This window comes from Arvicola amphibius, chromosome 13, assembly GCF_903992535.2.
Source record: "Arvicola amphibius chromosome 13, mArvAmp1.2, whole genome shotgun sequence".
Taxonomy (NCBI): domain Eukaryota; kingdom Metazoa; phylum Chordata; class Mammalia; order Rodentia; family Cricetidae; genus Arvicola; species Arvicola amphibius.
Window position 1 is genome coordinate 64,831,679 of NC_052059.1, and position 27,412 is coordinate 64,859,090.

At 45.6% G+C, this 27,412-nt stretch overlaps 1 protein-coding gene across 1 annotated transcript in view; it reads left to right on the forward strand.

The window, feature by feature from the left end:
- The window catches only part of Atg14 (autophagy related 14), a 36,178-nt gene extending 9,716 nt beyond the window's left edge, over positions 1-26,462 (forward strand). The window contains exons 2-10 of the mRNA XM_038310052.2: positions 6,856-6,918; positions 8,742-8,784; positions 11,973-12,054; positions 16,047-16,284; positions 17,879-18,108; positions 20,185-20,302; positions 21,529-21,619; positions 21,696-21,781; positions 24,182-26,462. Coding sequence (XP_038165980.1) covers positions 6,856-6,918; positions 8,742-8,784; positions 11,973-12,054; positions 16,047-16,284; positions 17,879-18,108; positions 20,185-20,302; positions 21,529-21,619; positions 21,696-21,781; positions 24,182-24,488 — 1,258 coding nt within the window. The 3' untranslated portion in view covers positions 24,489-26,462. The remainder of the gene's footprint in view (positions 1-6,855; positions 6,919-8,741; positions 8,785-11,972; positions 12,055-16,046; positions 16,285-17,878; positions 18,109-20,184; positions 20,303-21,528; positions 21,620-21,695; positions 21,782-24,181) is intronic.
- Positions 26,463-27,412: the final 950 nt, after the last annotated feature.

Here is a 27,412-nt window from a genome sequence, read left to right on the forward strand (position 1 = left end):
TAGCAGCCTCCTCACAACAGAAAGTTCCTTCCCATTGACCAAAAAGTTGTTGATTCTCACTCCCGTTTCCCCAATTTAAGGAACCTAGGGAGTGTAATTTCTCTGAGAAGCTAAGAATTTGGAGGAAGTGTGTGTGTGTGTGTGTGTGTAGTGTGTGTCAACCTCAAAGGGAAGCATAAGTAAATTCAGTTATTGAATTGTAACCCTGTGTTAAAGGTAAATGATCAGGACTGGAGAGACGGCTTTACTGGTTAAGAGCACTGCTGCTCTTGTTTAGGATCCTATTATATCCAGCACCACGTGGTATTTCACAAATTGTCCATAATTTAGTTCTGGGGGATCCAGTGTGCTTTTCCAGAATTTGTGTGTGTGTGTGTGTGTGTGTGCGCACGCGCGCGCGCGTGTGAGTGCAGGTTGTTTGTGTTTGTACATATATGATACTTATGAGTATTTTTTTTTTTTTTTACTTTTTTTGAGACTGGGTTTCTCTGTAGCTTTGAGGCCTGTCCCTGAACTAGCTCTTGTAGACCAGGTTGGCCTGGAACTCACAGAGATCTGACTGCCTCTGCCTCCCGAGTGCTGGGATTAAAGGCAGGCGCCACCACCGCCTGACAATTTTTTTCTTTTTGTTTTGTTTTGTTTTGTTTTGTTCTTAAAGACATGGTTTCTCTATAGCTTTGGAGCCTGTCCTGAAACTAGCTCTTGTAGGCCAGGCTGGCCTCGAACTCACAGAAAGCTGCCTCCCTCTGCCTCCCAAGAACTGGGATTAAAGACATGTGCCACTAACGCCCATCTCTGACTATAAACTGTTTTAATACTTACGGCAGCATGGTATCATTTAACTTTCCTATTGAATATTTTAAACACTAACATTTGGCTACTATGACTGTAGTTGAATCTTCAGATGTAAATCTTTACTCATGTCTAGTTCCTTGGTTTCTTGCACTGAATTAACTGGTTGAGAGGTTTGAATATTTTTCAGAGTATTGGTTTCTTATTTAGAAGGTTACAATTTTTTGCCCCTCTGGGGAGAAAATTAAAAGTTCACGAGTGTGTATCTCAGACTTCTCTGTGGCAATCCTAGAGTCTAAGCTTGGCTCCCAGATGAGGGCAAGGACTCAGGCAGATTGTCAGCTCACTAGGGTGCTTTGCCTAGGATGTGGGAAGTGCTCAGTAGGTGCTCGTAGCTGTGGCTTGTTGCTAATTACCCCTGCACCAAATCAGTACAGGTAGGTCATGGAGCCTGTGGCCTTTTAGAAACCTGGGCAGATTTCTGTGACTGGTCTGCCATGAGGGTAGATCTGCTCAGTTGCCCACGGCTGTGACTGGGGAATCAGTGCAGTTATGAGATTCTCCGGACCACTGCCCTTTTTGACATTCATAGTTCTGTCATAGCCAGCTGCTTGGTGCAGAATTCCCTCTGCCTGTAAGGCCTGCTATTCTTCAGTCATCCTCATGCCTCAGTGTAGACGGGCATTGAATTCTCAGGAAGAATTCTCAGAAGAGCTGTTTCCACAGGCCAACTGAGTTATATGTGTACACCCTCTCCCACTTGACAGTTGATTTGAAAGATTGCTGTGGTGGTTTGAATGAGATTGGCCCATATGTTCTTGTATTTGCACGCTGAGTTCCCAGCTAATGAGCTGTCAGGGTGGGATTACGAGGTGTCACTAGAACTAGGCTTTGAAGTGTTAGAAGCCCATGCCAGGTCCAGTCTCTCTCCCTCCCTCCCTCCCTCCTTCCCTCTTCTCTCTCTCTCTCTCTCTCTCTCTCTCTCTCTCTCTCTCTCTCTCTCTCTCTCTCTCTCTCTCTCTCTCTCTCTCTCTCTCTGCCTGCTACCTGAGAATAAGGGTGTAACTAGCTCTCAGCTACTCTAGCACCATGCCTACTTGTGTGCCACCGTGGTCCCCATCATGTTGTTCATGGATGAAGCCTCTGAAACTGTAAGCAAGTCCCTAATTAAAATGCTTTCTTTTAGGAGTTGCCTTGGTCATGGTGTCTCTTTACAGAAATAGGAGACAGAAGTACTTTTTAATGGGAAAAAGTCACAAAATTTTGGAATAATTTAAGAAACAGCAGTTAAACAATTTTTAAAAAGGAATATATGCTAAAAGTGTAAGTAAGGCCATAGAGTGGTGTTGCACACCTTTAATCCCAGCACTCGGGAGGCAGAGGCAGGCAGATCTCTGTGAGTTCAAGGCCAGCCTGGTCTACCAGAGCTAGTTCCAGGGCAGGCTCTAAAGCCACAGAGAAACCCTGTCTCAAAAAAGGTGTAAGGAGGACTGTAATGACTATCTGGGTCTTAGAATATCGGCCTGTGCCACCACACTTGACTTTAGAAGCTGAAGTCCATACCTTTAATCCCAGCACTCAGGAGACAGAAACAGATGGAGTTCTCTGAGTTCAGGGTTGGACCACACACATAGTGAGTTCAAGTCAAGGCTATTTAGTGAGACCTTCTTTCAAAAAACAGGCTTTGTGTTTGTTTGGGCTTTTCAAGACAGGGCTTCTCTGTGTAACAACCCTAGCTGTTCTGGAAAAAATAGGCGTTTTTAACTTGGGAGGGAAACAGTTTGCTGGCAGATGGATTTTAGAAAACAGCACAGCTAGAGCCATTAAACAACAGCAAGAGTGTGACAGAATTTTCACAAGCAGCAAGAAAATCAGGATTTCACGCTGAAGAAGAAAAATACCTAATTTCTGTGGTAATCTTTAAAGGAAAGATGGTAGGGAGTGAGTGAGGGTGTTGTGGAAAGGCAGAACGAGGCGCCGGCCGGCTTTGACAGGGAGTACAGGCAGGCAGATGAGCCAAGAGGATTGCAGAGACACTTGTTCAGGGCTGGGGGCGTCAGGATGGTCCTGTTGCCCACTCTTGGGGAGGTGACAAATGTGTGAATGTTCTAGAGGAAATTTTGCATCAGAGTAGTCTTTGACCAAGCATCTTGTCCCATTTGTAAGAATTTCTCAGAGAGAAAAATGTAGAACTCAATAAATATCAATAAAATAAAAGACAAAAAAAAAGAATTTCTTAGAAAACGAAAAGCATGTAAAGAGTGCACTGTGGTGTGCGTCTGTCCTGTTATGGTAGTTGTTAGGAATATTCCTAACACGAGTTCTGCTGACGCAAAAGTCCCAATCAAGCCAAATCACAATAAGCCTAATTAAAGGAGGTCCAGGTTTAATGGGACTCCTGCTCTCTCAGGTAGCCCGGAGGGAAACCAGGAAGCCTCAAACGCAACCACTGGGGGGAAGAGAAGAGACCACAAGGGACTTTCCGGGGAGCAGTTTAAGTAGACGGGGGAGTGATGAAAAGTTTGGCGGGCTGCCTCATCCCTCCTCCTTGGAGGGGTCAAGGTTTGGTGGGCACAGGGATGGGGCCTGCAAAGATGGAGGCCAGAGATGGGGACTAACATCCCAGACTGTTTGTATAAGGGGTGACGGGAAGCTGAAGTGATATTTTGATTAACATTTAGGCTCTCTTAGGAAAAAGGGGTGTTGACTCAAGTCTGGCTACTTCCTGCAGGCATGGGGTGACATGGGGAAGGGGAGAGCTGGGTGTAGGTGGGTCTACGCTCAGCGAGAGGTGTAGCTGAAAAGGCATCCTGTGTACTGTCATCCTGGAGACGCCAGGCATCTGTTCCTTGGGAGGTGAGAAGGCAGGTGTCCTCCTGTGAGGTCCTGTCCATTGAAGTTCGAGAGACCTAGGAGCTAGCTAAGGATATCTCGACCCAATAATGGTGCTGGGCAAGCAGGTATCACTAAGAAAGAATGAGAGAAAAATTGTCCTGCAGGAAGAACGCGGGGCAGTGGCAAATTTTTAAGTGGGGAGGAATGGGTCTTGTCTACCCCTATAACTGAAATTGGTGAGAGGAACGTAAGGCCTTAGTGAGATGTTAGAACAGAATAGGTAGCTTCCATGTCCAATAGACCTGCAGCTTTACCCTAGACTCCGATAGGGTTACGGGACCTACCAAGTCTGGGCTGGCACTTGTCGATGTTGGTGGGGCTGGACCTCTGTGGCATGGCATAGAATTTTTTTTTCTGCTGTGGAGAGCTCCATTGTGCAAGTGTACCACATTTTCCTTATCAATTCTTTGGTTGAGGGGCATTTAAGTTGTTTCCAAGTTCTGGCTATGACACAGTGCTGCTATGAACATAATTGAACACATGTCCTTGTGGTATGATTGAGCATCCTTTTGGTATATACCTAAAAGTGGTATTGCTGGGTCTTGGTAGGTTGTTCCCTAATTTTCTGAGAAATTGCCATACTAATATCCAAAGCGGCTGTCCCATCTATTTAGAGGTAAGTATCTTATATGTGTTAAACATGAGCATTTTAGAGAAAGTTGTGTGGCTTGATTTTTCTCCCATGATGGTGGTTCTGTTCCACGGTTTTGTTTATGCTGGGATTTCAGGAGACACCAAACTGTTCTTGGATTCTACTCCATGTTAGCTGCTTGCCTGGTATTAGCTATACTTTCACCCTCAAATCCTAATTGCATAACAAGCCACAGGTGTCCAGCAGCTGCATGTGTTGGATGGCCACCATATTGAACAATACATCAGAAGGTCTGACAGCCACTGTCAACTCGCAGACAGTTTATCAATATATTTATTGTAACCAGCACACACACACAGACACACAGACACACACACATATACACATAATATATATATATTACCCAATTACTGTAGAAACATTCTCTCAAGTGTACATGGAACTTTCCAGTCAGAATCTCATGGAGTATAGTCTGACATAACAATATTATATTAGAAAATAGTAATAAGACTTAATCCCAGCACTTGAGACAGAGGCAGGTGGATCTCTGTGAGTTCCAGGGCAGTCAGGGCTCTGTGTGAGATCCTGTCTCAAAAACTGACCAAAGAGAGAAAGAAGAGTCGGGCAGTGGTGGCGCAGGCCTTTAATCCCAGCACTCGGGAGGCAGAGGCAGGCAGATCTCTGAGTTCGAGGCCAACCTGGTCTACAATGGCTAGTCCCAGGACAGGCACCAAAGCTACAGAAAAATCTTGTTGGGGGAGGAGGTAATAAGATGTAATAAAAATAGCTACAAATATGGAAACCGCAATGGCACTTTTAAATAATTATGTGGTGAAGAAGTTTTAAGCTAAACGATAACAAAAATGCACCTCATGAGAAATCGTAGGCTGCAGCTGAAGTGATGCCAGGAGAATGTGTATAGTGTCGTAGTCTATTAAAAAAGGAGGGGTGTTCTCAACAAGGTGGTTAGGGTTAGAAGTTGTAGTAGTAACTGAAAGAAGCCAGGCATAGAGATAAGTGCCTTACACGCTTACTTGCATGTGTGATCTAAGAGAGTTGGCCTCGGTTGAGAGTCTGACAGTTTCAGAGGCTGGTAAGGAGGGAGTGAGCCAAAAGCTAGATCAGTTATGGTTAGGAAAGAGCTGGGCCTTGTGTAAGATAGATTTAAAAAATCTTGAAAGAATTTGATTATCTGTACCATAAAGACATGATAAATATTTGAGGAGGTTGATAATGCTTAATCAGGTGTAAACATTATACAATCCGTTTATGTATAAAATCACCTGGTAAGTTTTAAAATAAAAAATTGTTTTTAGATTATTTTATGTATATGAATGTTGCCTGCATGTATTTATGTTTGTGCCTGGTATGTGTCTGTAGGTTAGAAGAGGACATTGGGTCACCTAGAACTGGAGTAATACATGGTTGTGAGTTGCCATGTGGGTGCTGGGAATTGAGCCTGGGCCTTCAAGAACAAGTGCTCTTAACCACTGTGCCAGCATTGATTTGTAATTTTATTTTATTTTATTTTTTTGGTTTTTCGAGACAGAGTTTCTCTGTAGCTTTGGAGCCTGTCCTGGAACTAGCTCTTGTAGACCAGGCTGGCCTCGAACTTACAGAGATCCACTTGCCTCTGCCTCCATAGTACTGGGATTAAAAGCGTGCACCACCTCTGCCTGGCTTGATTTTTAATTTTTAATGTATCAAATTTTAAATTGAGGGGGTAAATTATTCTAAATTACCACTTTAAACTAAAAAATAGAAACAAAACAAAGTGAAGTCGCTAGAAGGAAATAAAAGTGATAGCGGTAGCCGACGAAGAAGCCTAGGAAAAGTGAGTAGTGTGCGCACCTCCCTTCACTAGCTCGTAAGCGTCCAGTGACTCACAAATTAATGAAATTAATTCTACTTTAGATGCTATAAGGACTCAATTTGTAGTGGAAAGCAGGGTTAAATTAAGTTTGGCAACAATATTCCTTTTGTAATGAAACTCAATTTCCTTGATTCAGATCCGGATTAGTGGTGCTGGTACATAGTCCTGTGTTTCTTTACTCTCATTTGGGAGGCAGAGGCAGATTGCTGAGAGTTCAAGACTAGCCTGGTCTTCATAGGGAGTTCTAGATCAGCCAGGAGTATACAGTGAGACCCTGTTTCAAAAACAACAAAAATTCATGTTAGTATTCTGGTGTTTGCTTTGGAAAACAGCGTTAAGGTACAAGATAGAGTCTACAAACATACATTATAAAGACAGGAGTGAGCTTTAAAGTTGACGATTCTAACTTGATTTAAAAAAAAAAAAAGTAACTGGGTGATGGTGGTGCACACCTTTAATCCCAGCACTCGGGAAGCAGAGGCAGGTAGATCTCTGAGTTTAAGGACAGCTAGAACTGTTACACAGAGAAACTATGTCACAAACAAACCCAGCTATGTGTACCCTTTTGAGAAAGTGTTTGCTTTCAGGATGTGGGCGTTTCCACGGGAGTTTGCAGAGTGATTAGCTCATGATTGGTAAGAGTGTCTTTAAACTTGATGGGGCGGGGTAGGACACCTAAATAAACCAAGGTTCTTTCTTACAGGTTTATTGACAAGAGGGAAAGGCTGAACCAGCTTAAGAGCAAGCAAGAGGAGTTTCAAAAGGAGTAAGTTATTTCTAATCTGTAGAGGTCTCTAGCCAACCACTTAGTTTAGTCTTGCTGTGCTGTGCAGATACGGGAATTGCCAGCTCATTTAGCAGACTATCTTTTTAAATGCTGGAGCACACCCTGACAACTCAGTGGGTGGAGCACCAGACCTTTACAGTATGGGGGAAGGAGGGAGAGTTGTCTGGGAGAAGTGAAGCCCAAGACCTGGAGTCTTTCTCACAGAAGTGATCTCTGTTTGGACAGAGAAATTACCCTTGGCCCCGCTCACTGATGGTGGCAGATGGGCCTACGGCAACAGGTTTTATGAGACCCAAGTTAGTGTTCACAGAAGTGGGTCCCATAGGATGGAGGTCATCAGTTTAGGGCAGTAAAGTCCCAGGTGGCTGTGCTGAGATAGGTTTTCAGATGAAGATCCTTAGACTCCTAACCTCAGACATTCTGGTGAAGTGAGTCCAAGTGAGGCTCACGAGTCTGAGTTGTTAACCAGCACCCTGTGACTCCCTTACCATGCAGATTTTTCTGTAGAACCTCTGCCTAAACTGACCTGGTAGCTATCCTGTGGTGCCTGCTGGCATTGGGCTCTTACTAAAAACTGATCTTAGCCAGGGTTGACAGTACACACCTACAACCAAAAGGCTGAGTTCAGACGAGCCTGGGCACACAGCAAGAGCCAATATTGAAAACAAACCAATAAACAAAAAAACAAAAATATAGGACTGGAGAGATGCTCAGCCTTAAAGGGCTTCTCTTCTCCCTGCGTGTCTTCCCATCACTTGAGGCTCTCTGCCAGTACTTCCCAAACCAGACCAGTATGGACATGTCTTTACTGGTGAAGACAGCTGGCATCTGTCTGTACCAGCGACTTTCACAGTGGACTCCTTAAACACATTCGTGTGCAGAAGAAAATCCTCTTAAAAACCATGCTTCAGCCGGGCGGTGGTGGCGCACGCCTTTAATCCCAGCACTCGGGAGGCAGAGGCAGGCGGATCTCTGTGAGTTCGAGGCCAGCCTGGTCTACAAGTGCTAGGTCCAGGACAGGCTCTAAAAAAGCTGCAGAGAAACCCTGTCTTGAAAAACCAAAAAAAAAAAAAAAAAAAAAAAAAAAAAAAAAAAAAAAAAGAAGAAAAAAAAAAAACCATGCTTCATAAAAACCTGCCTGGTATATTGGACCAGCAGTGTCTCCATCCCAGAATCTTTTTCTCCAGAGTACTTCATTCCTAGGACAAATATGGAGAGGCACTGTCTTTGCCCTTTCTCTGAGAACAAATCATTGTGTTTTAAGATTATGAATTATTATTGATTATGACTCATAGAAAGCACTGATTACGTGTGAGGACTGGAAGTTCTTGTTATTGTTAACAGGTAGTAAAGGAAGAAATGAGAAATTGTAAGGAATAAAGAATTTGGAAAATAATTTTTAGACCCACTTTGGCATTTCCAGGTTTTTCCAAACACCTATCTTAAAAGTTGTTCATTAGCCAGGCAGTATACACCTGTAATCTGCAGGCTGCGCTCACGGCCAGCTGGGTACATAGCATCAGGCAGTACTGAAAATGAAAGGGAAAGAAGGGCTGGAGATGGCTCAGCTTCTGGGAGCACTGGCTGTTCTTCCAGAGGCCTCTGATTTCCCAGCTCACAACCGTCTGTAACCCCAGTTTTAGGGGATTGAGCTGATGTCCTGTTCTGGCTTCCTCGGGTACCAGGCATACACATGTAGGCAAAACACCCATAGACTAAATAATACTTTAAGCATTGATTTATACCTTTTGAGTCTTATAAGATTTTTATTGAGAACTTCAATCTGTCTTTTTCCCATACAGAGTACTAAAAGCTATGGAAGGAAAACAGCTAACAGATCAGTTGGTAAGTTCCAAGAAGTATTTAAGCTAAGATTCTTCATACATGAGGCTATATGTTTTTGAGTTGATAGAGCTTAAAGGAATAATTGTTTAACTTAGTTTTTCACCACATTTGGAGTTTAAATAGTGTGGCCTTCTAAACTCTTCCATGGAGATATACCAAGTGGGATAGACAGGCTTGTCATATAAGGATGATTAGACAGGCTGCTCTTTGCATAGTAATACAGAACCAGACAGATCATTCGTCTTAAACTACAATAAACACATGTGCAGGTAAGTTAATGATATGTAAATTACTAAAGAGTCAGGAAGAGCTGGGCGTGGTGAATCACTGCCCTTGGAGCTGAAGGAGGATTGATTGGGATGTGAAGCCAGCTGGGCTACGTGAGATGCCAGAGTAAGACAAAAAAAAAAAAGAATATAGTAGTGGAGTTATCTAGTTTGGTGTTGGTAGGACCTTTAGAAACCTCAGAAGAAAGCATTTGGCATAGTAGACTAACTTATAAGTCTGTACATTAAGCAAAACTAACCGTAAGTGAGAAAAGGGGTACACGTGTAAATTAGGGACGTTGACAGGACTCTGACACCTAGTCCTGTTGGCAGCATTGCAGAGACACACTTGAGTTGGAGGTAGTCTGGGGTGCTTACAGAGCACATGTGTGCTCAGCAGGTTCCTCCTAGGAAATGCACACAGATGCAGAGGCTTTGGGTAGCCAGCTAACTGTAGCGTGTTCTAGGTTCAGGAGCTTATTAGCAGGACCCATGGCCTGTGGAGCTGCTTTGGTATTCATGCATTGAGATATCTCTGAGTCCCGTAACTGTCCAATTAGTGTGGCAGGTCGAGTTTAATGATACAGAAACATGGTTAGCATACAGGTATCCAAAAGGAACTATGTCTGAGAAAATATTTAATGAAAAAAAAGGAAGGGAATGCCATTCCGTCTGTGTGTATGTTAATTCTTTTCTAAAAATGGTGCACTGGAGTGGCCCAGCAGAGGACTCTCAGGGCTGCTTCAGCCATATGAAGAAGAAACTTATCCCCATACAACAGCCACATCTCCTCCCTGCAGTCTCTAATGGTTTTAAAGGAGGCACCTTGTATAATTTTTCATGACACGTAAAGAATATTTATAATAGCAGTGACTCATGCTGTGACTATTATAATTAAGATGTTAGAGGAAAATTCTTTAGAAATCCTTATAACACACACACTTATCTGTAGAATCCTCAGCCTGGCTTAGGGATGTGCATCAGAGAGGCTAAGGCAGGAGGATCATGAGTTCAAGGCCAGGCTGGACTATAAAATAGGGACTGGTGTATTAAGGTTCTATAAAGGAGCAGAAATGATAGAACGAATCTATATATAGAAGGGGACTTACTAGAGTGGCTTGCAGGCTGTGGTCCAGCTAATCCAACAGAGGCTGTCTCCCCATGGAAGGCCCAAGAATCCGTTAGTTTCTCGGTGCCCAAGGCTGGGTGTCAGGGTCTTCAGTACTCAGTGCCCGACGGCTGGGTGTGTCAGGGTCTTCAGTACTCAGTCCAGAAGGCTGGGTATGTCAGGGTCTGGTGTGTGTTGGAGAGTCGGCCTCAGCAGCAGGGTACTGCTCCAGACAGAGGGCAAGGGTACAAAAGCTGCCATGAGGTGTGGCCCATATCAGGATGGGTCTTCCAGCCTCAACTGATCCAGTTAACTAAATATCCTCACAGGTATGGCCAGCTGCTTGGGTTTTAGTTGATTCCAGATGGAGTCAAGTTGCTCATCAAGAACAGTCATCACCAGTCCACCACATCTCGTCATCATCTGCTCATGTCATAGTAATGTCCACAGGGAAACGGTAGCCAGGGCATGACTATACCTAACATGATAGAAATATCCCACATACAACTACAAACATTTAGAAGAGGTGGCAGTGTCACTTGAAGGACTTTTTTTTTTTAGTATTTCATAACATAAATATGATAAGCATTGATATATCTCAATTGATGTTACATTACATGATAAAGAAACCAAAGAAAGAAAAAATGCCTATACAAGCACATTCTTGACAAAATACAACAGAAACACTCATATCTGTTATAACCTATATTATTGCAGCTAGTCACGTGGCCTTAGCTGGTATTTATGACTGCCTTCCTCTACTGCCCATTCTGTATTTCCACCCTCAGCAAGCTCCTCAGGAGGTCTTAGAGTTACCCACATCTTCATTCCTGAGGGCCTGTGACCTCTGTTACTTTACCTGGCTTGAATTGTAGTTTTCAGTTGACTTTAATCACAGGATACAGCAGTACCAAGATAGGCTCCCCTGCATTCTGTCCTAAAGGATCTGCTGAGAAGCAATACAGATTTCCTTTGGTCATCTGGATCAATCAGCACTTCTAACACTGTTATTCCTGATGGCTTAAGGGCACAGAAACTCAAAGTTTGAGCTTCCAGTTCAGTGGAATGTTTGTTGCGTCTCTGGAACCAAAACTGCTAAACCAGTAAAACTTTCATAGTAAAAGTTCATAGGAACAGGAAGCAAAAACTTGGTCACTAGGAGGAAGAGTGGAACCATTCCCTTGATTCATAAAGTCATGGATCCTGACTATGGGAGAAACTGTACGTTCCTGCTAATGTAAAGAGACAGCTTCGGTTCATGTGCTTTTCTAAGTCATCTAGAAAACTGTATTTGCATTGTGCCTCAGTAGCCAGCACAGAGTGGAACTCAGTCTGTTTCTCATGACACAAATTCTCTGAATCGCTGATTGTGCAGTAGCCTTTAGCCATGACGTGTGGATAGTAGAGAAAGTGAATCTTTATTCCATGTATTATAATTGTATTTTGATGGGTTTGAAACGGCCTTATGTAGCTCAGGGTGGTCTTGAAATCGCCTCCCAAGCACTAGGTTTCTACTTGAATACCAGCACGCCAGCCTAGGCAGGCTGGTAGGTAGCTGTGTACTTGGTAGGGAAAGTTTACAAGCATTTTCCTCTGCTCCAATACTGAATGTATTTCTTTCTTGTTCATTTCCCAGCAGCGACTGTATTGAGCCAGGAAAGTGCTTTCCCTTGTAATTCACCTCAGGTGCAAACAGTTGTGACAAATGCGGTTGTGACAGCTTTTTCCTCGCTGTCTCCTACAGTAGACCTGAGAATAAGCAGTAATTCCAGGGAGATGATCTGTGAGACTAACATTTGTCACATTTTTTTAAGAGATGGAAAATAATGTCATGCAAGATGAGGATTGAGCAGCTGAAACAAACAATATGTAAAGGAAATGAAGAAATGAAGAAAAGTAAGTAATGTACCCTCCCTGCTGCCCCAGTGAGAGGCCTGAGTGTGTTATGGGTTATGAGCTAGAGGGGTGGTGAGAGGCAGGGTCGGTCATTGCTTTGGCAAAAAGCACCTTCTTTAAAGAAGGAAGGGTTTATCTGGCTCATAGCTGGAGGCTGTGGTCCATCCTGCCAGGGAAGTCGTGGCCACAAGGGCCTGAGGCAGTGGGCACAAGCATCCAGGCAGGAAGAAGAGAGAGGGTGCCGACACTTAGTGTGCTTTCTCTCGGTCCCCAACAGGCACGCCCAGGGCTTGTCTCTTGTGATACCTGGTCCTGTTGACTTGGCAATATTGACCATCACAGACTGTCAGTGACTTTGAAGAGTTTACTATGGGTTGAAAATATCAAATCCCTAATTTGAAATGCCTTTAAAGTACAAATATTTTATATTTCAGATTTGAAATTTGTGTGTGTGTGTGTGTGTGTGTAAAGTGAGATATTGTGGTGGAACCCTCTAAACATGAAATTCATTTGTGTTTTAATATTTACCTTATACATATATCCCAGAGGTAATTTCATACGGGATTTTTAGTGTGCCTGCAGTTTGACTTTGATAATTTTTAAAATTGTAGCATCATGTCAGCACTCAATGCTCTGAATTTTAAGGCTGGGTGTGGTGACACACACATTTAATCCCAGCACTGTGGTAGAGGCAGGTGGATCTCTTGAGTTTGGGTCGAGCCTGCCTGGTCTACACATCAGGTTCTAGGACAGGCAGGGCTACACAGTGAGACCCTGTCTTAAAAAGAAAACAGAGTTGTGGTTTTAGAACATTTCATTCTTGAGATTCGCTCTGTACTGAGAAAGGGCGTTGCTCTGTAGTGTGGGTTGGCCTGAAATTCGCTAGCCTCCTCTTCTCATCCCGTGTGCGGCGCACAGCCCCACAGTTGAGCTGCTTCCAGGGAAGCAGGACCTCCGCTTGCTTTCTTTTCTCGGGGTGATGTTTGCAGTGGAGATTTTTGCAGACGTCTTCAATAACTAAATGTCTCGGTCTAAAAGGGAAGAGCTGGGAATGTCGTTCACCTCAGTGCTTTGCATGCCTTCAGCTCTTGTCTTGATCACGTACCCCATAGAAACTAGACACCGGGGCGCACATTTGCTGTTTGGCGTAGCGGACAGAAAGGGCAGAGAGTCCTACTTGGGACTTTTGCCCCTTAGTGAATTAATGTTTATAATGTACTGCTTTCACATTATAGATAAGTGCTTTAGATGTTATTATAGGTGACTTAAATTTTATCTCATCTAAGAAATCTTATATCCTTAAAAACTTTTGTTGCTGTGCTAAACATCACTAAGATAACTTATGAAGGAACACGTCTAATTGGGCTTACAATTCTGGAGGGTTAACATCTTTGATGGTGGAGCAGAGGCGTGGTAGCGGGAGCTACCTTTCAAACCGCAAGCAGGAAGCAGAGAGTTCAGTGGGAATGGCAGGAAACTTTTTAAACCTCAAAGCCAACCCCCAAGCCACACTCCCTAATTTTTCCTAAACATTTCTACTAACTAGAGACCAAATTTTCAAACATAATGAGTGTATGGGGCCATTCTCATCAAAGCCACCATAACTGCTCTATAAAGTTTAAAGTCCCCATCATGCCTACGAATCCCTTCTCACTTATCAACCTTATAGTGTTGTGTGATGGTATCAGAGCATCCTTGGAAGGTCCTTACTCTTATGAGGTGCTTGCATGGTACTGGGTGGGCTGGACAGCTAGAGCAGTAAGGCAGCTTGATATAGAGATGTGGATCTTCAGAGAGAAGGGACCCCCCCCCCCTCCGACTTTTGCTGGTATTCTCCAGGTCTTGGGTTCAGCGGCAGCACCATGGCTCGCCATCCCCCACCAATCTCCCGTGATGCTCAGGCATGTGTCCCAGCCTTTTGATTCTGTACAGTATGCTGGACATGTCCATGCATAAACTTTTCATCAATTGATTCTGTACAGTATGCTGGACATGTCCATGCATAAACTTTTCATCAACCCATTCTGACAGCTCTCTAAACTTTAAAACAAGGACTGCAGCGCACTATGGGAGTGACCTCATGACCATTTGGGAATACAGTGGCCGAGAAGTCTAGGGTCCACCTAGGTGTACAGCCACTTCATATTGCTCTGTTGTGAAAAGTTGTATACACTTACTGCAGATTTCCATACTGCTGTCAGCTCCAGCCTGCGGACCTCACTTTGGGCTGCTGTAGGTGGCTCAGATGACCACCGGAGTTAAACTATTGCTTAATAGAAGGTGGCTGCAGCCTTGGTGCTTGCCTCTAGAGCCTCGCACTGTGTGGTGGGCTGTTTTAGAGGCGTTCACAGATTCTAGAAATATTGAGAAGCCTAAGCTCACAGACGGAGAGGTGCTACCCAGTATCCTTTTTCTTTATGCTGTGTTGTTGAAATATACCCTGTGTGTCCAGGAAAGGGCACAGACTGGCACCTGTAGAGCCTCGTAGATGACTTCTCCAAGCCTTTAAGGGTCACAGTGCAGTATGATGCAATCACATTGAACCGCATGGCCAGGAGAGCTTGATCTGGCTGCAAACTTGATTAGAAATAGCATCGAGTGCTTTGATGTTTTACAGGAGACCAAGAGGGGAGATGAGGGAGCCCTGTGTTCCATCAGCACTGGCTGCAGGTGGGGTGCTTGAACATCCTGTCACGTGTGCTGGGGGAAGGTACCCACTCAGGACTGTAGCTAGATAGGTTCTCATGAGTACTTTAAGGGGCAGTAGAAATCACAGACACGAGGAGTGAAAAGTAAGTCAAAGCAAGCTTATGGGGTTAAGTCCCAGAATGTTTTGCCAAGACATCTACATGGAGCTTGCTTGGGAAGAGGTGTTTCTGAGAGGATATGGAAGACTAAGAAAGTTCATGCCTGTGTTAAACCACGAGCTTAGTCTTGAGAGGAGTGGCTCATGTCCACAGGTGCTCATCAGGTGCCTGTTACAGCCTGGTTCGGAGGCAGCAAGGCTTCAGTGGGCCCTGGTGTGAAGAAGAACTAAGAGCTGTATGCTTTAGAAGGCAAACACGCGGTCCAGATTGTGAGGAACTGGTCTGGGGGGCACTAATGGGCAGAGCCTTGCTAGTGAGGGGAACAATGGGAACATTGGGAACCTAGTAAATAACCATGCGAACAACAGAAAGTGGAAAGTAGGAGCAAACGAGGCCCAGTCCCAGCAGATAGGATTTGAATGGCAGTGCAGGGGTTAGCCTTGCAGGACGGAAATGCCTTCAGTATTCATTCGGCCGCTCACTGCCATGAGGGCTCCATCTGAGAAGACCTGCAGGGTGGAGGCACTGAACGTGGGGCAAAAGGGAACCGTGGCTATGCCAGTTTGGAAGTTAAAAAGTTTGGTTTGTGTTCGAGAACTGTCATTGGCTGTAGTTTATAGATTGTGCAAGGGCCATGCATGGTGACACTTCCTGTAATCTTAGCATTCAGCAGGCTGAGGCAAGAGGAGCACACGTACACACGTACACACACATCCAGGGAGAGGGAGGGGGCAAATAGGTTGGAGTTGAGCCACCCTGGAGATGGGCAGCATTTAAGTGAGAGTTAATTAGAACCGCAGTGAGAGCGGAAAGAAAGGCATCAATAGATTGTAGACTAGCTAATGGAACCAGAGCAGGTGATTGCCGAGGCGGTGCACAGGTGAGACCGAGTGGCTTCACATGTGTGCAGAGGTGGTGCTCCTGGAAGGCCCTGAGCTTGGTTTTGAACTTGAGAATGTGGTTCCTAGATGTCTGTCTTAGAGTGCACTTTGATTTTGTGACTCAGATGAAGCTTAACTTGAGTATAATGATCCTATTAAGCCACAGACTCCATAGCCCACAGGCTTTCTTCAGAAAACCCTTAGTGAAAAGTATTCTTGGGCTTTACACTGAGTGTACAGTGGGAAGGGAAACAGTGCTGTACGGTGGCCTGCAGGGCTCATGAGGCATGTGATGTGTTGTTAGATTCTGAAGGCCTTCTCAAAAACAAGGAGAAGAACCAGAAGCTTTACAGCCGAGCCCAGCGGCACCAAGAGAAAAAGGAGAAGATTCAGCGGCACAACCGCAAGCTTGGGGACCTGGTGGAGAAGAAAACCATTGACTTGAAGAGTCACCATGAGCGGCTGGCGCGTTTGCGAAGGTCCCACATCCTAGAGCTCACCTCCGTCATCTTCCCAATGGACGAAGTGAAGACTTCTGTGAGGTACATGAAGTGAGAAGGCTTGGGCACGGGGACCAGATGCTGGGGACTATGTTTTCCCTATGTCGGCGCTCACTGGGCCTTGTTCTAGGGTCCTTGTTTTCCTGGTGTGAAATTTGATTCTTATCGTCCTCGGCAAACAGTAAGCCAGGGAGGCAGCCAGGACACGGGGTGGGGCAGCCATGTTGTCACAAGCGTCCAGGTTTCATGCTGACTCACTCCTGTCGTGCCATCACAGTGCCAGCCAGGCCAACGCAGTCTTGAACCCATGAACCTGATCTCCTTGTCCGTTAAATGACCTTGTGTGGAAGAACATACCTCGAGCCTAGACTCAGGTGCTGACTTAGCCTTTCCTGGTAGCGGAGTTCATGCTGCACTGCTGAGACAGCGCTGTGATTTTAGTGCAGAGGGACTCCTCGCCTCGGCGTTCATCACCAGGGCCTAGTGCCTGACACCCATAATCCTAGTGACTTGGGTGGTGAACCAGGAAGACTGCGAGCTGGACAACTTAACTGAGATCCTGTCTCAGCTTAAAGAGAGGGCTGGGCTGTGACTCAGCTCTTGGAGTGCACACTTCTCCCTCCCCTCCATGTCTCAGAATTGTGTAGATGAGCGTGCACACTCCAGCCTCCTCCTCCATCTCTCAGTGCCAGAGACCCGTGTGATTCCAGATACTTCAGAGGTTTACATAGGTAAACTGCACATTAAGGCTAGCCTGGCAACTTAAGGAGACCCCTTTTCAGGGATATAGCTCAGTGGTAGAGTCCTTAGGCAGCTAGCAAGGAGTCCTAGGTTCAATCCCTCAGCACTGATAGAAAGGCCATATACAAAATTCAGATACAAAGTTGGTAAGTGTTTTGGAGCAGTGGAGAAAAGTTAAATTACTAAAATTTGCATAAAGACCACTGGTCAGGCCTTAGAGGGAAGCTGGTGGAACAGAAGCCTGTGCCAGTAGTCCGTCCTGGTGGATTAACAGGAACCCCAGCACAAGGCATGATTCGGGTTTCCATTATGGACTACAAATGCGGATCTTAACAACTCCAGAGCTGGATTGGGTCTGTAGATGAGTTGATAGCACTGTGGTGTAAATGACCCGATACCACAGTAGCTGTGCACACGCCTATAGCTTTATGAGTTCAAGACCAGTCTAGGATACATGAGACCCTGTCTTAAAAAAACAAACTAACAAAAAGATATCAAACTAATTCCCTTCCTTACTGTGTTTTGTTTGCTTTTCAGTATGAGAATTGAATTAAGGTTTCCTAATTTTGATTGTTACATTTTCCATAATTGGGTAAAACTTTAAAACTTTTGCAGTTTTCAATGTTGAAATTTTTTACAAAGGAAACATGTACACGTGTAGTTACGTGGCACATAATGACTTTGGGTTAACAAGACCACGTAGTGATGTGGCCTTCACTTGCATGAGGTCCCCTGCTCTTCACAGTGCCACACTTGAGTGTGGGCACATTTGTATGGCTGAACAAGACCCGAGGGAAAGCTTGCCTTCGTTGTTGCTGGTTAGTAACCTTTTTCTTAACTGTAGTAGCTGTACACTGTGGCTTTGGAGCCCCTCTGTAACCTTGCTTGCTTGCAGAGATCCCGCAGACGTGTCTTCGGAGAGTGACAGCGCCATGACATCCAGCATGGTGAGCAAGCTTGCTGAGGCCCGGAGGACAACCTACCTCTCTGGAAGATGGGTCTGTGATGACCACAACGGTGACACCAGCATCAGCATTACAGGCCCTTGGATTAGCCTCCCGAACAACGGGGACTACTCTGCCTACTACAATTGGGTAGAAGAGAAGAAAACCACCCAAGGGCCTGGTGAGAAGCAAAACATTCTCTGAAAATGTATTTTGTGAGGTAAAATCTTCATGACAGAGTGAACAGGGCAGGGGTGACAGCTGGGTTGCCTGCAGCACAGCAGTCTGATAGCCTGAACTCTGCATAGTTCTGAGAACCGTTTCCTCATCTGCGAGGCTGCATGCTGTGAGTGTGTTCTCTTCCCCTCTTCAGCTCAGGCAGCTAGCCTGCTTCCTAGCAATAGGCAGTCTCTCCTAGACAACTCGGGAGTGAAATCATGCGGCGCGTGCATTTTTTTGTCTGCTTTCTTTCATTTAGCCTTTTACAAAGTTCATATCATGGCATATGTTACAATTCCATTGCATTAAGTGGCTGACTAGTATTCCATTGTTTGCATATACCACATTTTTTATATGTTCAACACTTGATAGACTGATGATGTTTCACCTTTAGGGTCAATATGACTTAATTCATAGAAAAAGACATCATTAGACGATTTCTGGTAATTCATGCCTATTATCTTAACATTTGGAAGGCTGAGTCATGAGGATTGTCCAGAGTTTTAAGGCCAGCTTGGTCTATATAGCAGACCTTATTTCTGTAGGTAGAAAGGAAGGGAGGGAAGAAGAAAGGAGAAAACTCTTATTTATAGAAGTGTATCTTGGCTTTTGCATTTTGACTGAAGTGTATAGCTTTGTACTAGTAGAGCATAAATGGAAGCTGAAATGCCCTGCAGTTTGACTCCTGTAGAGAAGAACGGCCCACTTGACCATTCGGCACATGGTTTTAGTTGGACATTACTGGAGATTCTAGGTGTGTTAAGTTGCTTATTAAAACTAACTCTTTAAAACCCACTGGGCAGTGGAGGCACACGCCTTTAATCCTAGCACTCGGGAGGCAGAGGCAGGCGAATCTCTGTGAGTGGCCTGGTCTACTAGAGCTAGTTTCAGGACAGGTTCCAAAGCTACAGAGAAACCTTGTTTCAAAAAAAAAAAAAAAAGAAAAAACAACCAAAAATAGACAAACCAAAACTAGCCATCCCACCCTTTGTGGACACTAAGATAACAATCAGCACATTTTGGGGTAGGGAAAAATGTACAAAGGAAGAGACAATCCTTGACTACCCTTAGTCAAGAAACACCTATATTTTCTCTCTCTCTCTCTCTCTCTCTCTCTCTCTCTCTCTCTCTCTCTCTCTCTCTCTCTCTCTCGTACGCACGCACACACACACACACACACACACACGCACACACACGGTCTCTCTAGCTTTGGGGCCTATCCTGGAACTTGTTCTGTAGACCAGTCTGACCTCGAGCTCACAGGGCTCGCTCTACCCGCCTCTGCCTCCCGAGTGCTGGGATTAAGGAGTGGACCACCACTGCCCAGCCAAGAAAGGCCTTTCTAAATTGTACTTTAGCACACCTGGTTTGAGGCCAGAGTCGCTACAGAGGAAGGTCCAGGACAGCCAGGGCTACACAGAGAAACCCTTTCTTGAAAAACAACAACAGGAAATTTTGGGGAGGTGACATTTGAGTTGGACATCGCTGGAGATCAAGCCGGGGCCTTTGCATGAAAGGCAAACAAATGTCTGATCATAAGCTATAGCCTAGCCCTTGTCTGTTTTAAACTTTTATTTTTAACTGTGTACCTGTGTGTCTGTGTGAGTGTATGGTTACAAGTGTGGAAGCCAGTAGAGGGTCTTGGATCACCTTGGAGCTGGCAGTTGTGAGCCACTCAGCACTGGTGTGGGAACTGAACCCAGGTTCTCTGGAAGAGCATCAAGCACTCTCAACTGCTGAGCCAGCTCTCCAGCTCCATTATCCCTCCGTAGGCCCTGGTTTTGAGGAAGGGTCTCATGACTTCTGATTTTCCTGCCTCAGCCTCCCAGTGTCGACATTAACAGATAGGAGTCACCACAGGGGGCTGATCTGGCCACTATTAGGTAATGCATTGCCAGGCCCAATCAAGGACTGTCTGTGTCTGACCACGCAGAAAGAGTGAATGGATCCTAGTATCAGTAACTATAAAACTACAAGTGAAAATCTTGATATTTGTACTGATGTGAAGGTCCCTTGTGCCTTTTGTGTCCACTCTCAGACATGGAGCACAACAACCCTGCCTACACTATCAGTGCCGCGCTGTGCTACGCCACTCAGCTCGTCAACATTGTGTCTCACATACTTGATATCAATCTTCCCAAGAAGCTGTGCAACAGGCAAGTAATTCAAGTGGCAATCCCGTCTTCATCGATTTCTCGTGTTCCTGGTGAGCCCTTACACTAGCTAAGAGAAGGCTTGACAGAAATAGAAATACTGAGGTTGTTTCAGAAGATGTCGACAGTTTGATTGTGTTAGAGTTGTGCGTGAAATCTGAGGAGTCCACAGAGAATCCATCTGGTTCTTGGGGAAATAACTAAAGGAAGGACCAGGGTGTGCAGGGAAGATGCTGCAGACCCGTGCGCTGGAGCCAAGGGAACGAGACAGGACAGGGGTGGGGTTCTTAGGAAACTTGTATGTTTGCATTATTACTATTTTTTTTCCAGACCGATTTTTCCCTGTAGTCCTGGCTGTCCTGGAATTCTCTGTAGAGCAGGCTGGCCTCAATTCACAGAGATCCACCTGCTCTGCCTCCCAAGTTCTGGGGTCAAAGGAGTGCGCCACCATTGCCCAGCTTTTTCTTTCCTTTTTTCTTTTTTCTTTTTATTTTTCTTTTTTCTTTTCTTTTTTTTTTTTTTAACTTTGTTTTTGTATGTAACACCTCTGGGTGTCATGGAACTCAATTGTAGACTAGGCTGATGTGGCCTGAAGGCTGCTCCTGCCTCTATTCTGGTTGCTAGCCTTTTAGGCACGTGCTCAAGTAAACTCACCGCAGCCTCTCCGAGGGTGACCGTGCAGGTGGGGAGCATTGAAAGCGGGAGCCGTGTGTGGTTTCCCTGTTTTTGTTTCTTCATGTACTAGGGGATTGAACCCAGGTGAGCAAATGCTCTTCCTCTGAGCCATGTATATCCGTAGCTCAAGGCATGAAGAGAACAAGCCATGGTTGGGATGCTAAGGAAGAAAGCTGCAGGCAGAGAAGGCGCAAAGTTCCGGGAGATGGGAGGCAGCAGAGATGAAGAGGAGCACACATGTGCCCCATGGGACCCTAGTAAAAGTTTCCAGCTGTCATTCTGCACAGAGCGGCTGGTGGTTGAATTTTCCTTACCCACGGCCCCATGTTGACGCTTCATGGAATGTGCTCCCCCGTGTGTGTGACACGAGCTCCTGCGGCAGAGTGGCTTAGTCACCCAGGGACATGCATTTGTAGTTCAGTACTTAGGAAGTGTCTGTTCCCGGCCGTTTACTATGTGGGAAGAGTGTGCTGTGCCTGCCCTGAACTGCAGTTAAGACAAACCCTTCAAAAGGAATGTTGTAACAGACTTGGAGTCCTACCCTTGTCTTACAGTGAGTTCTGTGGAGAAAACCTCAGCAAACAGAAACTGACGCGCGCGGTGAGGAAACTGAACACAAACATCCTTTACCTTTGTTCCTCGCAGGTACGAGCCTGGGCTTTGCACTCTTATTAATTTGCTGTGTGTTTGAAAGTAGTAACCAAGCCTTTGCTTTTTCTAGCATGTGAATTTAGATCAGTTACAACCACTGCATACACTCAGAAACCTAATGCAACTGGTCAGCCCACACTCGGAGCACCTTGGCAGGTAAGTTGTGTGTGTAGCTTTTCTCTAAGCATTGTTTCTCTGTGGCTGCCTTTAAGTAGAACCAGGATGCACACTGGTGTAGTATCTAGTGTTCCCAAGTCCCAGATTGTCTGACAAGGACAAAAGTTGTACAGTACTCTGCAGAAGGAAGCAGTTGATCACGCGTGGTCTTCTAGCGTGTTGCAGTCACTTGAGAGAAAGTTGCAGTAGAGAACGTTTAGCATGTGACATGAAGTAGAGGAGTCCCGATGCCCTGCCCACCACCTTGTGCTTCTCTTGACCCCACTCATTTCTTTCCTAACTGACCCCTGCAGCTGTGCTGTCTTTGTCCGCTTTCCTTTGTGCTTGCATAACCTCTGTACATCACCAAGTCAGTCTGCTCACCATTTGTTAGAACTATTGGAAGTTCATACATAGACTGAGCTCGCTTGAGATTCATCTGCTTAAAACAGAAATCAGCCAGGTGTAGTGGTGCACATCTTTAATCCCAGCACTTGGGAGGCAGAGACAGGTGGACCTCAGTGAGTTTGAGGCCAGCCTGGTCTACAAAGTGAGTTCCAGGACAGGCCAGGACTGTTACACAGAGGAGGCCTTTCTCAAGGAAAAACAACGAGAGAGTCTGGACTCTTGCCCATTGTCCTTGCTCTCATCAGTATGTACATCATTTTGGTAGAGATGGGAGGCGGTGGATGTGTCTATGCTTTGGAAAATGGGCTTATATTAGGTGATTCTGCTCAAACTGTAGGCTAATGTAAGCACTCTGTGTTTAAGTTAGACTATACTAAATGTTGCTGTTTCTTACTATGGTATATTAGAGTTTTTGAGCTGGCTGAATTGGCAAATGCCTGTAATCCAGCCACTCAGGAGCTGAGGTAAGAGGGCCACAAAATTAAGGCCAGCCTAAGCAACTTAATAAGGTCTTGTCTTAAAGGGGCAGGGGCGTGCTGAGTGGTAAAGGCGGAGCATCTGTGGAAAGGAAACAGTGAGGCTCTATTTGGCACAGTTCTTGAATGGCTTTGGAACTGGATGAAGAGTTGTCTGGATGAAGCGAGTCGGAGGCACTGAAATCCTTACTCATTTCCTCAGCTAAAGATGGCCCCTTCTTCCCAGAAGGGAGACTAATGCAAAGTACAGCAGGTATTTCAGAGTGGACAGACTGACTCCAAAGTTCACCCTGAACCATTGGCAGCAAGGGCAGAGTAAGAATAATATGGGTATATAAAGTTAATTTTTAAAAAGGTGTTCTGGGGGGTGGGGCCAGTGAGATAGCTCAGCAGATAAAGGGGTAAAGGTTCTTCAGCTGACTGGATTTCCATGCCCCACATGGTGGAAGGATGACTTCCACATTTGACTTTGAGGCTATCCTGGCTACACAGTAAGATCTTATCTCAAATACTCCTCCCCACCCATTAAGAAAGAAGCTGTAAGCATCTAAATAGTATGTATGGTAGTTAGAATAGAGGACTCCATCTTGAAGCAGGTCGTGCGCCCACAGGACTGTTCCGGCTGCCTGCTGAATTAGATGAGCACAGTCAATACCGTTGGGCTAGTTGGCATCAAGTGAGGGATGGGTAGGGTTTATTTTTATAATATTTTATATATAAAAGCAAGTTTCAGAAATAAAAGATCCTGTTTTTAAGTGATAAAGACCTAAGAGAAAAGATTGGTCTATACTCATGGGTAATGAGAGAAATTTTAACCAAGCCAACACCTCAAAACCCTTTAAATGAAAGGCGCCACACACATTACTATGTAGGAACTGGCTGACTCCAGTAGGAGAGGCCCTATGTCTTAAAAGAGACAATAAAGAGGATTGTAATGTCTATACTAGAGCGCAAATCAAAATCTAGAAGAGGTCAGTCTTTCAATCAGCAAGGGGAAAGCAACCTCGTAGAAAGGTAGACAGAGGATGCAAATTGCTTGCCTGGAAGAAATTATTCAATTAAAAAACTCAGGGGGGAGGAGGAGGGGAGGAGATGGAAATTTTTAAATATAAAAAAATAAACCATGAGAAAAAAAAAACTCATCCTTAATGAAGACTAAAGATATGGGGCTAGGGGAATGGCTCACTCAAGTAGTTAAAGTGCTTGCTGTATAAGCAAAGAGCCCATGAAGAAGTCAGCTGGGTGAGGTAGCGCACATCTGTACTGTGTGATAGGAGGCCCAGACAGGAGAACCACCCAGAAGCTTGTGGGCCAGCTTGCCTGGTGTGCCCACGTTCTAAAAGAAAACCAGGAGCAGGGAGAGTCATTCCTGGACATTGTGCTGTGCCTGCTCCCCTGTGCTCGCTTCTGTCTCACACAGAATAAAGGAGTGTAGCAGGGTGGGTCTCTCTCCTCTCATACCCGTAAGTAATGCCCAGCTCAGATGATCTTATGCGGCCCCTCTGTGTGCACACAGGTCAGGACCCTTTGAAGTGCGAGCAGACCTTGAGGAGTCCATGGAATTTGTGGACCCTGGAGTTGCTGGAGAATCAGACGTGAGTGGAGACGAGCCTGTAAGCGATGAGGAGACTGACCTGGGCACGGACTGGGAGAACCTGCCGAGCCCCCGATTCTGTGACATCCCTTCCCAGCCAGTGGAAGTTTCCCAGAGCCAGAGTACCCAGGCCTCCCCACCCATTGCCAGCAGCAGTGCGGGTGGGATGATCTCGTCCGCTGCAGCCTCGGTGACCTCCTGGTTCAAAGCTTATACTGGACACCGCTAATGAGTGTCAGCCAGAACACGCGAGATCTTTCCACTGCACCCTAATAACCTTGTGTGTGTAGTTACCAGAGGGCTAACCTAGTGTGAGGACAAGCACATGTGCCTCTCAGGTGGCCTGTGATGGGGACCATGCTCAGGGCCTCCTTGGCCCCCGGTCCTAGATCTTAGACCCCACAGCGTGCTGCTGTCTGGGATGCCTAGTGTCTTCCTGACGTAAGTTCTAGACTTTGTCAGGTCACAAGGAAGTGTTTCTTGGTAGTGAGGGATGAGAGACAAAAGCTGAGTTTTTTTCTGTCATCTTTTGAGAGACTGCCAGCCGCAGCTTTGGTCTTCCGGGGGAGGCTGGCATCTGGGCGGTGGTGGGCACCTGGAGGGCAGGTGGTGGGCACGTGGAGGGCAGGTGGGGATTCTGCTCTCGCTGTCGTCATGCATCACATTCCTGATTCTCTGCCACACACCAAAGAAACTACGGTCTTTCTTCCACGAGTGGGGAGTCCTAGCTGCAACGTTTAGAGATGTTGGGACAGTTTTCTTGTGCTCTTGTTTAAGTCATTGGCGATGTCTGTGCTACACGCATTTGAAGTGGACTTTTCACTACCATCCCTGTATGAGCTAAACGCTGCCTGGGCAGCTTGAACACTTGATTAAGTGCTCGTTCTCTTGCTGCAGTTTCTTGGAGGGGGACTAAGCAGTAGCAGGTGTTCCGGGGAACCCCCTGCTTGTCCTTGAGGTCTCCATGGCTCCAGAGGCCGCACATTGCAGAGCACTGTGCGGCTGTCCCAGGAAGTGCGCGAGGAATTTCCTCCAAGAGACCATTTTAATGACAATCTTACAGAAAATTATAACGAGAGGCATTATAGTAAAACTTGGAAGTAGTTCTTTTTTATTTTTAATAACTTCAAAAAAGAGAGAAGTCCTATGTAACAGACCACAGAAATCTTTTGGAAACTACCCCTCTCCCGCGGCAGTGCCATACCTTCCCGGCTGAACTGGTGTGGTGGCACCTCAGGCAAGTGCTTCAGCAGTTTGCCGCGCCCTGGCTTCTGTTCACGTCGTTATGGTTGTTACTTTACAGACTGAGGTGCTAGCGAGCATTTGCTGTTGTAGACCTGTAGGAAGGAAGGAGCCCGTGGTCCCGCTCTAGATACTCCACCCGAGGAGGAGACCCCTTCCCTCCTGCAGGCACCATTGACCGACGTCTGTTCCATGTCAGCTCCATCACTGTTGGATTTGCATCTTGCCGTCTCCTTCTAGACTCTGTAGGCTGAGTCTGGTGGGATGAGCAGACACCAACTGGGAAAGGACCCATGAGCTTGAGCCGCACAGAGAGTGCAGGCGTCACAGACTCGTGCCCACGGCAGTTAGAACGGATGCGGGAGTGAGGCCTGATGGGTATTTGGTCTTAGTGTAAAGTAGAGGCACTTCTGTCACTTTATGTCACAGTCGATGACCGCCTAGGCTGCTGAAATAATCGAGGTTCGTTATTTTGCACTGGATCCACCTGTTGTAAATATTCTTAAATACACATTTCAACCACTGTTTCCCCCGTACTCTTTGCTGCTCATTAAAACCTTTCATGTAGGTGCCAGGACCATCTGTAAACAGCTTTCAGAAACAATGAAGCTGGTATTTTTGTAAACCAAAAGCCATAGAAGTTGGCCATCTTTTCCATTTTAAAATGATTTATTGAAACAAGGTAATACTGATAGAAACTCAGAGGCACCACATAGGCTGCTTTAAATGGTCTTATAAAAGGCATTTTTATGTAAGTGAATAGAACCAAGAGTAACTTAATGGAGAGACAGTCAGTCCCCATGGTATGGTGGACGCCGTGGGTGAGGAGTCGGCGTGCTTTGGGGAAGGGTTGCAGTGTCGGAGCCCCCTCGCTGCACCTGAGACTTCCGCGTCAGGGTGAGTCACACAGACGTTTTCTAAGCTTTTATTGTATTACTGCAATAAATCCTTTAACAGTAAATCCTTTGCTGTGTGTGCCTTTTCCTGGTTACCGTTCATTTCTGCCACCACACTCAGGTTACCGAGAGTGCAAGCTAACCCTGAGTCTTCAGAGAAATTGAAAGAGTAACTGTGAACGATTATTTTGCTAGGTAAGAAATTTGTTTTTAAAGTCACCGGTTATGGTGCCTTTAATAACAATGGCCTATCTTTGGCAAACAAGAAAATATGTTTATCAGTTACATTTCATTCTCCGAAAGACGTGGTTTTCTTTGATAGCCATAACCTTGAGGCTTGACCTGGGAAAGGAGTGGGCCTCTGAGATGCCCACATGGAACCTGCTCACTCTTCAGGTCAACAGAGAAAATGTTAGAGGGCTTTCTCAAGCCGAGAGGAGTCTGCTAGCTTTGAGAAATCCTTTTTGTAATTAATCTCAGACAGGCACTTTAGCTTCCCGATAGTGTTGACGAGTGGGGGGTATGAGTGACTGGACTGAACAGTTTGGGCCCTTAGGAAGGACACTGTTTATTGTTTACCTGGGACGGGAAGTTCTTCAAGAGAGTTTGGGCTTCAGAGTTCCTGCCCTTCCATTTTTGTAGGTAGCAGCCCGCAAGTTTCTGCGTAGTGTACAAAGGAAAGGGGAGGTTTCTCAGCCACAGATACCTTTGTCTGATGCAGGAAGTGAGGCATATGGGCAGGAAAGGGAACTTCTAGTAGGTGGAAGCGCTTCTGTAAAGTGGGACAGGATGCTTGAGCCTAGGCTTGGGTGTGACATCTAAGCACCTCAGCTGTGAAGCCATCATCGTCCTGTACCCCAGAAACACATCATCGTCCTGTGCCCCTCACCTTTGAGAGTGTGTTTTAGCATTTATTGACTTCCAAAGCCACCCAGATGTTGAAAAATACTTTCCTATGCTTGTTTAGTAGTGCATTTCCCTAACTAACTTTAAAAATTCTGAAGACATTTCTGAG